Consider the following 15,524-nt stretch of genomic DNA (forward strand, 5'->3'; position numbering starts at 1 on the left):
ATAAAAAAAAACAATATGTATGTAATACCACGATCGATGGGATAGGATATTGTACGCTTTACGCTATAGGATTGGATCTACAATTTTAGAATCAAGACATGGTCTCTCAAATGGAGAGACATCTGGCCAAATTTACGGAATGGCAAATGATCAATGCAGGTAAAATCGCAAACAAATAATCTTTCATTAAGGTATTACGTTCATTGTTAATGCTAAATATTAATGGACCCTGCAAGTAAACAAGTAAGAAACAAACAATATTACCTTATCAAACAAAGTAAAAAGACATTTGCAGTTTGGATAGATTTATTTTATTATAGTTAGAAAAATTTTCAGTCAACAATATTAGTAAGAGAAAAAGTCAAGGCTCAAAGTAGGTCACATTGCAAACTTCACTGTAACATTCAACATATCATTTACTTAGTAACACTGCATATCAAGACATCGAAAACTTATTTGTTATGGACATGTTTTAGCTCTCTCACTCCCTCTCTCTCTCTCTCTCTCTCTCTCTCTCTCTCTCTCCCTCTCTCCTGTTAAATATTTTGAATGATATATACTATCTGAAATAACTTGTCAAATTGACTTTAAAAAAAGTAAGGTCTGCTATTTTTTCATAATGACGAAATTGTGTTTGCATATAAGCATCATATTACACAATCATGAAATGTCACCAAAGATACGTAGTTAAAGTTGTTTTTCCATCATAACCAATTAACCGCTTGTTACTGAGTCAGTGGTATAGTCGTTATCAGATCAGACTACACTGCCAAACATACGGGTATTATTCCCGTTTGATATGTTTCAATGCCGATACTGTTTCTAGCAGTACCAGCCTAGACTGATGCTGCGGGAGATAAATATAACACCTGTTGCGGGCTCGACTAAAATTTTTCTAATCATTTCAGATGTGGATTTTCATGAACAACCTACGCTAAACAAGAAACCTTTACCTTTTACGGACTGCTTCAATAAATATTCTTATATTCCAGGAAAACTCTTTCATGATACAGAGGTAAGTATTGACTTTAGCAATGAGAAAGAAATTATTATTATTATGGTTAGGAAACGTGTTAACATGAAATGAAAATTCGTGTGAGTATACTTTCAATTGCGGTCCATCTTCTGCTATCATTTTGAAAAAAAAAAAACAACAAAAAACACAGTTTTGTTCTCTTCAAACAAAAGGTAATAACTTTCTTTTATAAGAAAAAATCCTTAACACTTGGTGCTAACATTGTCACTATATCAGTTATTCTATATCGTGCAGAATGTCCGATGTTATATCGCAGAAACCACAACTTTCTCGCGTACGAAAATATTGATGTTACTCGTCATAGTCCGCGCATGCAACGATGGTCTCTGGTGCCATTGAATAGAACTCTTCCGCTTCTATAACGCCATCAACTGAATGAAAAAATGGATTATTATGACAAGTGAATAATAACGTCAGCAGTATTTAATCATACCCCATATGGAAAAGTAAATGATTTAGTCAAATATATATTTAGAATATGTGCGAGTTCCATGATGAAATCAATTGCGAGATGTGACAACGTTCAGTAGCTGGTACATAATAATCATTGCTCGTATTTGTGATCTGGTTCCTGTAAATAAATTTTCTAATTTCCAGCAATGCTCAAAATCATCGTACGAAAAAGCTAGTCAGCTCTTTTGCTACATATTTCATTGATAAGAAACGTTACAGAAATTACTACAGAATAGTTACAGAAATTACTACAGAATGTTTGTTTATGATAAAAGTTAACTACAATTTTACTAGTGTTTGTGGTGTATATCGTAAAATGATTTAAATAAGGTAACGAATAACTTGTCAAAAGACTCTGAAGACAGACTGCAGTATTTACTTCGATTTTTAACATAAATCAAGTGAAATTTTAAAACAGATTTATTCATGTTATTAATTGTTATTGTATTTTCCTGTCTATGAAAAAATTCAAAAAGTCTGATAATATCGTGTCTTCTAAGATATTAATAAACATTGTGTACTCCAGAGTGACTGAGACTTGCAATGCCTACTACTACACCTTTGCAAAACATCGATCATTTATCGGATATGGAAGGGTGTCCGAGCGGACGAGTTGTAATGATCGCTGCCTTCAAATCACTGGCACCTCAATGATGTGAGTTCGGGCCTCAATCTACTATCAAAAGCTTAAAAGACGCCATATGACCTATAATTGTGTGGGTGCAACGTTACCCCCCCCCCCCCACACACACACTCACTCCAACCCCCAAAACACACACACACACACACACACACACACACACACACACACAAATACACATATCTCCTGAAAACAAACGATATCGAATACAGTGTCAAAACCTTACTCAGCATGATAACTTCGGTTTTGTTTACGGTTTCGAACTTGATTTTGTTTATTTTCCTTTAAATAAATAATGCTTATACGAACCTATTGGAGAATCTAATGCTTTGAACAGAGCATTAACCTTTTCGTCGTCCCCAAATATATCATGGAGTTCACTTTTAGTGATTTCTAGATTCTGGTCAATGTCATACGTTTTGAAATTGCACGGATCAACTTGAAATCTGACGTCGTAACGGTTGCCACTCTAAAAAATGCAAATTAAATGTAAGAAAAGATAAAAATGAATTCTAACCAATAACTTTACTGCTCAAGAGTAACTTTTATCACACGTTTGACGTCGTAGGGCGTGAAATAAAACAATGTTATATTTGTGGTATTACGCTAATTATATAGAGATGTTCACGCCGTTAAAGGTACACATGACGACTGTTAAACTGACTTTTCGATTTTTCAGGAGAGAAAACTTGCATCGTACATTCATATATGGGCTGTTATATTTCGATCTTTTCAGATCGTTCAGCACGACTTTTTTGTCGTGTTATTGGCACTGTTTAGTTTCTCAGCATGACCATTTTGGCTTGGGTGGTTCCAATACTCCGACTTCCATAGCTTTGGGTATTGTATAATCACCCCTTGGATATGGTGCCTGCTTTTTAATTTTGTCTTTTGGCAGTTCCTGTGATATGCAGGCTCCATAACCTCAGATCCCCTTTCTAAATTCCAGTTTGTTTAGTTCTGCCCATTGCTTCTTGATTAGAGCAAACCCATTTTTTTTTTATCTGGGGACCATACACCGCTTTTCATGGAATTACACGTTCGTTCTACTCAACCCGGGGCTAGAGGGCGTGGACGGTAGCTTGCATTTCTACTACCGTCAATGAATAGGCTCAATCAAACCGAGCCTGCAACAGTTTCGTTTTTGTCGTGTTTAGCGACCTGTGGAGTTTCATTTTTTTCTATTTTACTTCAATGCGTTCATTCAACTAACTGAATACAAATAATATATTGCTTGGAACAGCCTCAAGATTTATATATTATTATTCAGCTACATCTATTAAAATACGTTGGTTGCATTGCAATCTATGAATTTACACATATGTATTAAAGCCTGCCGCTGACCATTCAGATTCCTTCTCTTTCCAAATTAATTATAGGTTATTAGCTTTGTATCAGGAAATATGCACGAGTTCTTCAGCAGAAATATTGCGCGACTTTAGGAGCGCGATATTCTTCCGCTGAAGAGCGAGTGCATATTTCCCGATGCAAAGATAATAACCTTTTTATTACATACGCATCTACAGGTATGAATGTTATGTAACTGTCATAAATATGTTCAATAGCTTGAATAGGATTGACAATACTAAACTAAATAAAAACATAGTGCAACAACACTCACTGAATTACGTCACGCACCCGATATGAAATTCAAACGTCAGTGCATGGAAAATATTGACGTTTCCGGTACCAGTGTAACTTAACGGGGAATAGAAACGAGTATGTCCTAATCCACCGTACAGAAGCAATACTCAAGTAAATTACATTATTTAAGATATAATGAAACTGAACGAAAACATATACTAACTAAAATATGAATAGTTTATACCTATTCATATTTTATTCATTGTTCTTTCCTACCATTTCAACACTTCTTTTCCTAAGGGGAGTGTCAGTACCGACGAGATTCCCTTTCACCATTGTGCAGTAGCAGTTAGTGATGGAAGAACTCGAAGCAGTTGCAGAGTTCCGTCTTCTCCTAAACAAAAAAGCATCAGAAGGCAGACAACTTGCCAGTAGTATGGTTGTGATGAAAATTGCCCTCTGAAATATAAATAATTTCTGTTAGAATGGCATGTTATGTGTAAAGTTTTCATTCTTTTAAGCAACACTTTCTGAAAAACCTCGAATCATGAAAAACGTAAAACTGCTCTCATACTTCACATTATACTTCTTGGTAAGGAAACTGGAAACAAAAACAAGTTAATTGAAACAGTAAAACGTACACCTTTTCTTTCTTTTTTTTTTTACTTTATCTGCATATAAAATTACGTGCGCTATCAAAGTCCAAAAATCGCTTGTTCGGTTCTCATTCAGAAAACGTAGGAGACAATAACTATTTGCCTTGTAATATTTAAGGTCGATTTTGATGGCTCGGATTTTTGGTGATTTATGAAACTGATATAAGAAATTCATGATTGTGGTTCATAAAACGGTTGTTTCCCAGTTAACAGTTAACAGTTTTTTTCAACAAATGAGCCGCGCCATGAGAAAACAACATAGTGGGTTTGCGACCAGCATGGATCCAGACCAACCTGCGCATCCGCACAATCTAGTCAGTTTCCATCCTGTTCGCTAACGGTTTCTCTAATTGCAGTAGGCTTTAAAAGCGAACAGCATGGATCCTGACCAGACTGGATCCATGCTGGTCGCAAACCCACTATGTTGATTTTCTCATGGCACGGCTCAAACCTTTTTGAAAATAAACTCAAGTTGAACTCAGACCCTTCGCGGTTTTGTTCATTAATTCTTTTATTCTCAGTTTTTCAGTCATACCCCAAGTAATTTTCACTTAATTTTTTTAAACAGTGCTTGCTGTGACTTTTTCATGCCCGACCCTTTAATCATATTGGTAAGTGTACTTAGTGTATTTAGCTATTTTAAAAGTATGACAAAAGAAGATGGTAAATGTTAAATTATATAATTTTATAATATCAAAAATTCACTTACCATGCTTGTACTTTTTGACGTCTACTCTGTCAAGAAAATGCGCTGTAGAAAGCTTGTTCAGCTGCTATGAAATTTGCATGGAATGTAGGGAGAGTCTCATATATATATATTGACTGATACCAAAAGACTATGAGGAAATTGTAACATAGTAATGAATCCTTTTGTCCTTTATGACATGTCAAGCTTTTGAGGCTAGGTACATTCTTTTCTAAGTTTCTTGTACCATTCCACTAACTGAGGATGTACAATTGAATTCTGAAATTGACAATGCTGAACCGACTAAATAAAATTAATACTTTCTATTTGGAATTTTTAAAGATGAAATGTAACACTGTTTAGCCATAATGAAGATTTTGTTGCTAAATTAGAAACAAAATTGACAATTAACTGATAACTTAATTGTTGTTTTCAGTTATATCGAGTTGATATCATAATCATACAGTGTTCTACTCACCAATATTTTAGTTATCCGCAAGTAACAAAAACGATAGCTTTCCAGTACAAGTTACAGTTGAGAAACAAATTAAACGTATCATTTAAATTAAGACTTAACAAAGAAGCATGCGAGAGTCTACTAGATTAAAAGTTTTCAACTTGTACGAAGGTAACGTCGGTATGTTTAATTTAACTGAAGTATGACAATAAATTAAAAATACAACTTTATTAGAAATTTGACTAGCAAAGTGAGAACTTTAGTAGCTTTTTATTATGCCACTGAGCAACATGATTTGATAGAAGGGCAATTCTACTTTTTTATACAAAATTTATTATCAAAATAATCGGTCTGACGTTGCTCTTAAATATTGTATAATCAGTTATATTCTCAAAACCGTATAAAATAAAACAAAGAGAGGCAGGAACCTAACTTCTAAAACAACCACACTTAAAGACGCAGTTGCAGTGATGATATTTTTTATAGAAGGAAGCTGCAGTAATATTAAGTATTTTTGTAAATGAATTTCATTGGATGCACAAAACTGAACTAGCATCTTTGATTAAATAGATACATTTTTCCGGGTCTATTAACAATAAGATGTCCTTAAATGAATATGCAAAGTTGCGTGATTTTCGATACACTTGTATATTTTCAATTGTCTGTCTTAAAGCTAGTTTTGCAAATATATTTTGCGAAAAATATTTCATTTGCAAACTTAGTAAAAGGTTATTGGCGTATAAATTACATGTATTTCCAAGTACTAGTGTTGTACCACTGTATGTACATCACAAAATATTTAGCCAGCCAATTTTCAAATACTTGAAGCAGTGTATCAAATATTAGCATATATGTGTTTCGGACATTTTATTTTAAATTCTGTGTACAAATAATTTAATTGAAAATATTTAATGTTTAATTCTAAAAGCCTGAAATAAGTTAAACAACAACTACGGTATTGTTATAACTTTTATGGCCGTTCATCCCATAAAACAAGTGACTGACAAAAGACTGACTCCTAAAGTACATAATAAAATGAATCATTTTATACTGTGAAATAGATAAATACGCCAGAAGAAGTTGCTTTGCTCTTGTTAATCAAGACTTATTTAATGATATGTTAAATGAATCATCAATGTATCTCTTCATAATTTCCAATATGTTTAATATTCGGATAGGACGTTCAGTGGTCAAAAACATGTTCCTTATTTGTAAGCTGTCGAAATACAGTTAAATTGCGATCAGCACTTCCTACACTTTGTGTCAATAAAGAATAGGCGTATAAATGTTTAGTATTAGCCAGGCTATCTAAAAATTAAAACAAATTCTATCCGGCTACTATGTAGCATATACCTTTGCTTGACGTATTTAAATATGTGCATTTCACTTCAATTTAAAGCAGTGATGTCACATCAAACATAATATCTATCACACTTATACGATATATAGTCATCCGATCATTTCCGAAACAACCCACATATTCTTGCAATAATGTGTTGGCAGTTTTATGTCTTTCTCGTTCTACCGATAAATCATTCCCATGTTACCATTTTTAATCTTGTAGTGTCGATATGCTTTGTCGTGAAGAGGAAGCAAAACAGAAATATCGAGAGACAATGAAATTGGATAATGTTAGAAAACAATGTGCAAACTCGGACTGGTGTCCCCTCTTCTTTCTGTAATATACGGGTATAGATAAAACTGTCCGCCTGTTATCGACATTTTGAATAAAGAAATAAAGATTGTTGATATATTTTGCCTTGCAAAAAGGACCACATGTGTTGTGCTCCAAACAGCTAAGTCTGATAAAGTTAATTCTTCTTGCTTTCATTAGAATTATCAATTCAAACTATACTATTGAATAGTCAGAATTTTCAGTATTTGTCTGTTACCACTTGGAGATGAATGATTTCGTCGATACCCGGCAAAATCTCCATTAGACTAATCAAACAATAACCAACAAGACATAATTCTTTTTATTAAAAACCATAGCTAAACATGGTGTTAAAAGTAGTTCAGGATGTATCATGAAAGCATGATAAACGCGTGGTCTTATTATCCTACATAAAAATAAACGGCAATGTCGGACATGCACATAATGTGATCATTTACAAGTTATGAAATGTTTACAAGTTAAAAAGCGGCAATTGTTTACAAAATGAGATGAGATAGCATCAAGACACTGAAAAGTGCGTTACTTAACAGCCAATACATAAGCTCAGTCACCGAGACTTCCTGGTTTCTTATTTTAGTTTGTTCAGGTCCTATCATATTTAGAATCAGAACTTTGCAATACTAAATGTATCATGAAGTCTTCCTTGTTCGATGTATTTTTTTCTTTACAAAATCGTATGTATCATAGAATATCTGAGTTTATAAGTTTAAAAAATGTGTAAGAAAACCCTTTTTAAAGCACAGAATGCAACCAAGTAAAACAATAGCAGACTGGGTTTGACTGGGGCTGTTCTTGGGTGGTAATGAAACGTGCGACACCAGCGAAATTCTGTAGTAGTAAATTTGAATAAACTCCATGCTCCTATAGAACCAGAAAATATAACAAGGTTGAATCCAGGTACGAGGAGGCTTCCTTAATGACTGCTGATGTGAGAGTTGATAAAATCTGTAAGAAGATCCTTCGGAAATAGAGAACGGAACCAATCAAAATAACAGTGCACTAGGTTTGATTTAGCCTGTTAATGAGAGATAATGAAGTATGCAATACCCAAACCGCACCATAGCACCGGCTTAATGTATAGTAAAATAGAATTAACTATATTTTATTACCACAATTTATTACAAAGTTGTTGTGCCTTGCTAGGACATGTCATCATTCACCCAGGACCACAATGGAAATAAGGGGTTTCACATTCCTCTTTTTGTGTCATCTTGGGTTTATGAATACATGTCCTGGTACATTGTTTTTTCTGCAGTTATTGGCATTTTATGTTAGTAATGGTTCTTAATTGTCGTTCAATATGTTTTAATTCCTAGTCATTGTATATGTGATATTTGAAATTTGTTTTAATTTGTGTTGTACCATACCATGTATTTTATGTACTGAAATAAATCAATCAATCAATCAGAAGTCTGATTAATTACACGATTAATCCACAGAACTAAATAAACACTGAAATGTTGGTTTTCGAAAATGAAAGATTCTGGAAGCGCAGTATATTAATATACTTTCACTTTTTAAATAATAATAGTAGAAAAAATTGTAGGGAAACTAAATGTTCTGATAAAACCATCATAAGGCATTATAATATCAGAACAAACGCAGTGAAAAAGACAGTTATATACGTATTCAGTCTATATTTGGTAAGCAAGAAAAGTGTCCGCTATGTGGACAACTAGATTAGATATTGAATGTCATGTGAATCTAAAACAAACATCCGCAGGTATTTTGACTCACTGGTCATTTTTAGGGTTGTTCATTAAGTACAGTCATATATGTTTCTCCGCTTGTTGGGCAAAACAAATGGTCTATACCACTGATGTGTATGCATGAACATCTGGTGCAGGTGCTACTTGTATAAAGTTAGTATTCACAGTTAAAGGCATGTTCTCAGCTGGTCCTAACTGCATTATATCGTCGGGTTCTCTGCTTTGCTGTAAAATATAGGTAGTTTGTGCAATCAAGTGCCGTGACTGCTTAACTAAATGACCAAATATAATAAAAACTTGTATTTTGAGATTGCATTACAATTATCAGCCGTAATGAAACATATGTATTCAACTTAAAAATCAACTTTGGAATCATCTATATATTCAGACATGTATTTAAAGGTCTGACATTGAAAAAGCACAGTCGCTTGTTGCATGTCAGGCTTTTTAGTTTTGTTTTTGATTTTGTTTGGTTTAACGTCGCACTGACACAATTATAGGTCATATGCCGATTTTTCAGCTTTGATAGTGCAGGAAGACCCCAGGTACCCTTCCGTACATTATTTCATCACGGGCGGGCACTTAGGTAGAACCATCGACCTTCCGTAAGCCGGATGGATTGCTTCCTCACATAAAGAATTCAACGTCCCGAGTGAGGCTTGAACCCACATCGGTGAAGGGGTTTCAATAATTTCGTACCTTTGAAATTACTGTTAAGTAAACATATTCATAAAATCTACCAATTCCAACATATTACTTCTATTTTTGAATAACACCGTTATCAACGATAAACTAGAAATAAGTCCATGGGACACAGATGCCCCCGCTTCATGACATTAAAATAACAATTTTTCCCAGGTCAGGGGTCATAACTCCTACAATGCTGAATGAATCCGGACGCGAAACCCCAGGTGTACAACTGCACATGCTGACCAACATTCCTGTAAACTTAGTATAGGTGACTCTACGTCAAATACTTTTCGAGCTACGCGCAACACAACATTAAAATGTCCAATTTTTAACTAAGTCAGGGGCCATAACTCCTACATGACTGAATGAATCCGGACGCGAAACCCCAAGTGCACAACTGCACATGCTGACCAACATTCAGGTAAACTTTGGTGACTCTAGGTCAAATACTTTGCAAGCTACGCACGACACAACATTAAAATGACCAATTTTTAACTAAGTCAGGGGCTATAACTCTTACAAGACTGAATGAATCCGGACGCGAAACCCCAGATGCACAACTGCACATGCTGACCAACATTCCTGTAAACTTTGTCGACTCTCGGTCAAATACTTTTGGAGTTATGCGCGACACAACATAAAAATGACCAATGTTTTACTAAGTCAGGGGCCATGACTCCTACATGACTGGATAAATCCGGACGCGAAACCGCAGGTGCACAACTTCACATGCTGACCAACATTCCTGTAAAGTTTTGTGACTCTATATCATATACCTTTGGAGCTAGGCGCGACACAACACTAAAATGACCAATTTTTGAAAAGTCAGGGGCCAAAACTTCTACATGACTGAATGAATCCGGACGCGAAACCGCAGGTGCACAACTACACATGCTGACCAACATTCCTGTAAAGTTTTGTGACTCTACGTCAAATACTTTTGGAGCTAGGCGCGACACAACATTCTCAAAAGGACGGAAGGACGGACAAGGGCAAATCTATATGCCCCCCCCCGCCCCAAAGTGGGGGCATAAAAACGAACAATTCATTCTGCTCCAAAGCTTCAATGCCTTAATGCATAGAGTGCTGGCGAAACAGACGCATTAACCAGACACAATATTACATAAAAATAAGAATGATGACACACCTCTTTTTTTTTTTTTTAATTTGTTAGTTTATCTATGAATATTTGAATTACCGTTGGCATAGTGGCATAGTCTCCCTCTGTATCTACATCTTCTTCTTGACCTGTAGTCTAAGGAAAAGTTATAAAAACGTCATACAATTGAAATTCTCAGGGTGTAGATAAGCAATATGTAGGCGGTTTATATTTACTGTGTGTGCTCAATTTAGTTTTATTTTCAGTTTTGTGATTATAGAACTATACGAGAGTCATTTAATTTATATTGCAACCGCCTTATCAAATCGCGTTAAATCTAAATCTAATTCACTACTTACGGAAGGCCAGTAGGTACGAATTCAGAACGACGCAAATTCCGTGGACACAACTTTCTAGCATTTAATTAAAACTACAAATAGATCAAACGGCATATTTATTTTGGTATATATTGGGTGCAAATGATAAGCGTAACTCACAGTATGTATGACCTTCACTGTAACCTGAAAATATCAGGCTTATTAATCAAATTGCTCGCTGTTTTTTTGTTGTTGTTTGTTTTGGGGGGTTTTTGCTGCGTTTCATATCACTGCATTAATATCTAATCATTCTAAATCTTTATAATTTCCACTTCTTAGGTGATATCTGTTTCAGAAATGTTAACTTTTATTTATGAAATACTAAGATTTCACTGATGTATTAAAGCATAATATTAAAAATGCAACAATTTTATCATCCAGTTGAAGTATTGCCACGGCACGCTTTTTTGCATTCTATTTATTGAAAAAGCGCCATATAATCATTAACATCAATAATTTGACAACAATTTTTGGGGGATCCCTTTGGTTCTGTTTGATGATATGAATCCAAACTAAAATCCCAGGCATTCTTTAAATGATTTCCAACATAAAACGAAAGCCGTTGCTGAAATAGTAACGCAACCGAAACAGTCTGAGAAAAATTGATAGATATTTATTTTATTACAGACATATCAAAAGAGATAAATTATTTATAGAAATGATTTTCAAAATAAATAAATATATTATTTGAAATGTATCACGTATTTGCCAAAAAAATAAATAGAAAAAACAACGTTTCCAGCATCTGAATACATATTCATTAACAAAACTATAAGACACGAAAAATGCTTTATGTAATCGTTCTACGTGCTTAAAGTTTTAAATTATATCGTGGATGTAGTACATATGGTTTGACTAAGTTACCTGTGGTTTGATTGTGTTACTTTTCTTTTTCTTCCAGATGATTACACTCCCCACAGTAAATACGAGCAGGAGTATAATTGTAACTGTAATGTAAACTTTTTTGTTAAACTTTTAAGTGCTTACCATAATATTTACTTTTACACGCAAAAATGACATAAGGTTACCATTATTTTATTAGCTTATATACATATTACAAGACAACTGTGTTTCTGCGAATCAAACTGTAACTCCAACTAAATAAAAAGACAATGGATGCATAATAATTTCACAATAAATACGCTGCGTTAGTTAATAAAGTTTCAGTTTTGATGTTGTAGTTATAAGTTAATTAGTGAATACACATTATCTGCTTATGACAGTTCTTCAACTCAATTGTAAGTGGCTATATTCATTTTAAACATGATAGCATCAAAATGTTCTCTTGCTATTGGCAATGTCTAAAAAAGAATGGAAAGTGAAAAATGGAAAAAGGGTTAGTGCGGTTACCCTCTGTTTCGGACGCCCGGCGACTTGGTCTAAAATGTCTCGTGAACCACTATTAAGCTATTGCAAAACATAATGCAACTTCAATGCGCAATAATCTAATGAACTTATTTCTTAGATACGTTACGCAAAGCAACTGGAACGCACCGTTTCTCTAACAACGTTATTGCGTTTCGAGAAATAAAAAAGTAGTCGTTTTTAATGGCGAGTGCAGCTGTATCTACATGTATTTAGTTTGACATATAAATCGGTGTTAAACGGTCTGTGATAATCATATTATTCTATCTAATAAATGAGTTCATAGAATTTTAAGACAAAATCGTACCTATTACTCCGATTATTACACCCGTGGCAGAACTCGATTTAGGACGTGTAGGCTTTCTATAGCTACTAGCTTGCAGTATTGAAGGACAGAAAACATCCTCTGTAACCTCTCCATAATCTATGATGACATGGGAAAGAAACGTTTTGAATTAATAGCATATATAATAATAGATTACAACGTATTGAAAATATAACGGAAGGAGTTATTAGATTTTAATAAACATTCGGAACAATTTTTAAAGTCTTAGATATAAGTTCCGCAAAGGGACTAGAAGTTAATACGATTTCCCGTTTCATTAAACAGACTTACTCCTTTAATATGAACTATTTTCAAGTTAATTCGCCTTTGAAATCGCGTACTGATCCAAGATCATGATTTTTAAAGAAACATTATTTTTACACATTTTATTTACAGGCATAATTACAGTAAATAAATTGTATCCACTAAATGATAATGTACACTTGATTTTGTTAACGTGGTTAACTCTGCATTTTATACTGATACGAGGATTTTATTCTACTTTTTTATAATTTCAACCATAACACATTTCTCTCTGAGAACTGAGCAGATTAGTAAAAATTGTAAAGATATCCTCGGCGTGTCTCCATTCTAAAAAACTGCATTCAAATTCGAAATGGTGATACGAAAGAAATTGAAGAAAACATCAATATTGTTTAAAAAAAGAAATATTGATCAAACTTACTCAAATCACGACACCTTTCTGACAGAATTGTCAGGACGTCATCCCTTGTAAATGGTACTTCAGTGTGGTCGATTATAACAAATGAATATATGAATTTTTCCTCAGTTTCTACTGCATCTGTGATGTATATCTGCAGCTCTCCTGAATTAATATCCCGTTTTTGTCTTTTTACCGGAATAGTAAGTGTGGTTAAACGTCCATATTGTAGAATAAAATGAGTCAGACGAGCCTGAAAGGCTATTACATTTGTAAAATCTGGTTTTGCAAATTCTAACTGAACTACGTATTTCTCGTTTTCGAAACACAATGTTCTGTTTGAAGTTGTTGTCCCTACGCACACGTGAGTTTCATTGCACTGTTTTTCGAGACAAACTGTTCTGTCGTACTCGCATCGAAGTCCTTTCCATGCCTCTTTGCATGTACAAAGAAACGTCAAATGCTCATCCAAGCAAGTACCACTATGTAAGCATGTGGCACCTTCACAGTCATCCACACTGACTTCACAATGCGAGCCAGTCCAGCCTTTTGCGCATAAGCAGTGGTAGGAAGAAGCCTCTAAAATGAATAAGTATATCATGAGACGCACCAGTGAAAAATATATATCTTCTGTACATAAATACAACGTTTGTGATGTTAGATACTTCAGAAACAAAGGCATAGTGGAGTAGTAAGTATGTATTAAAACGACCACACTACCTACCTGCGTTATGTTTACATACACCTTTATTTAAACAAGGGTTTGTGGAACAAGCAATAGATCCATTATTCTCTATTTCACAATGTATCCCTTCAAAACCGTCTGCGCAACTGCAGTTGTAACTCTTAATGCCATCAATACATGTTCCTCCATTTAAACAATGGTGTTCGTCCTCACTATCATATTCTTCAGCCTTGCAGTCGTCAATCTTTGTACATATATAGTCTGAATTACGTCTAAAATCATCAATACATTCACAAACGTGATATGTTTCGTGCTCAACACATATCTCATTTTCTTTGCAACTTGGTTCTGCTAACAGACATTTAGTATGCCTGTCAATCAACACATCTACCCTCTTTGTATCCGTCTCAAGTGTTTCAACATCTTCAACTCGAACGCGTAGTTCTAGTGAAGATCCAACACTGGCTTCCACTACAGTTGCTAGCACTAACAAAGAGTTATTTTCAATTGAAAATATATCATATGGATTTTTCACTAAGCTAAACTGAATTCTTGATGGAAGTGTTAAATTTTCTGAATATAAACGGCCGAGTACATGCCCATCTTTCATTGTAAGATTCACTTTAATTGAGCTGATTGTAACTTCAGGAAGACCTTCTTGTTCAATTACAACATCTGTAATTGGCAATGTAAATGTTTGGCTATAAGTAAGCATTGGGGTACCACTATCTGCTACAGTTACAGTAAACTTCAGACTAGGATCAAAGCTTTCTAGGAGTTTAGCAGAAATAGGCGCCAACAAAATCAGTTCATTGTTTGTCGAAATCTGTAATTCACAATCAACAGTAGTACAGTACTATCACTAGAAATAAAACCAGTCAAATGTATTTATATTGCACAGTAGGATAACGGACCCAAAAGTTTGTAAGTACTTGAAATGTTGTGAAAATAACTAAACTTTACCATATCTGTGGAATCTGTCATCGCTGAATATTGTAATGCTAGTAATTTTAATCAATCAAGTCAAATTTACACAATTGAAGAGTAAATATCAAGAAACTTTCAATGAAATAAATGAATTTAAACATAATCTCGTGTTGCTTGTGCAAGTGTGTTATAGAATTTTACCGTAAGCAAATCTGAATTTTGTCCACTGATGGTAAATGTATGAGCTTGTCCTACATCTTCATCCTCCGCAGAAAACATCCCAATCTCAAAGTTGTTTGGAGCGTCAGCTAGTATTGTGTTTGAGCCGCTAAGTTTGATAGAGGTGGGTGCCTCATTCACGTCACTAATATAAATAGTCAATTCCTGCAAATTTTGTTTACCAGACTGCCATGAATATGGTGGAAAACACTTTTAACAGAAAGTGTTAAATTTAAACGTACAGTGTAGAGATTATATTACTTTGGACATATAAACAACAA

The 15,524-nt window shown here is 34.4% G+C and overlaps 2 protein-coding genes across 2 annotated transcripts in view; both read right to left on the reverse strand.

Annotated features, from left to right (window-relative positions):
• Window positions 1–288: 288 nt before the first annotated feature.
• LOC123545759 (uncharacterized) lies at window positions 289–5,222 on the reverse strand. The gene is made up of 4 exons (XM_045332068.2): window positions 5,079–5,222; window positions 3,990–4,172; window positions 2,439–2,598; window positions 289–1,407 (listed from the first exon to the last, which is right to left on the reverse strand). The coding sequence occupies exons 1-4, from the start codon at window positions 5,079–5,081 to the stop codon at window positions 1,328–1,330; spliced, it is 426 nt and encodes a 141-aa protein (XP_045188003.2). The 5' UTR covers window positions 5,082–5,222; the 3' UTR covers window positions 289–1,327.
• A 1,448-nt stretch (window positions 5,223–6,670) lies between these two features.
• LOC123524194 (protocadherin Fat 4-like) overlaps window positions 6,671–15,524 on the reverse strand; it is a 63,653-nt gene continuing 54,799 nt past the window's right edge. Inside the window, 7 exon segments of the mRNA XM_053517995.1 lie at window positions 6,671–9,120; window positions 10,784–10,840; window positions 11,926–12,008; window positions 12,734–12,850; window positions 13,437–14,125; window positions 14,127–14,923; window positions 15,226–15,408. Coding sequence (XP_053373970.1) covers window positions 8,995–9,120; window positions 10,784–10,840; window positions 11,926–12,008; window positions 12,734–12,850; window positions 13,437–14,125; window positions 14,127–14,923; window positions 15,226–15,408 — 2,052 coding nt within the window. The 3' untranslated portion in view covers window positions 6,671–8,994.

Source organism: Mercenaria mercenaria, chromosome 1 (genome assembly GCF_021730395.1).
Source record: "Mercenaria mercenaria strain notata chromosome 1, MADL_Memer_1, whole genome shotgun sequence".
Classification (NCBI taxonomy): Eukaryota; Metazoa; Mollusca; class Bivalvia; order Venerida; family Veneridae; genus Mercenaria; species Mercenaria mercenaria.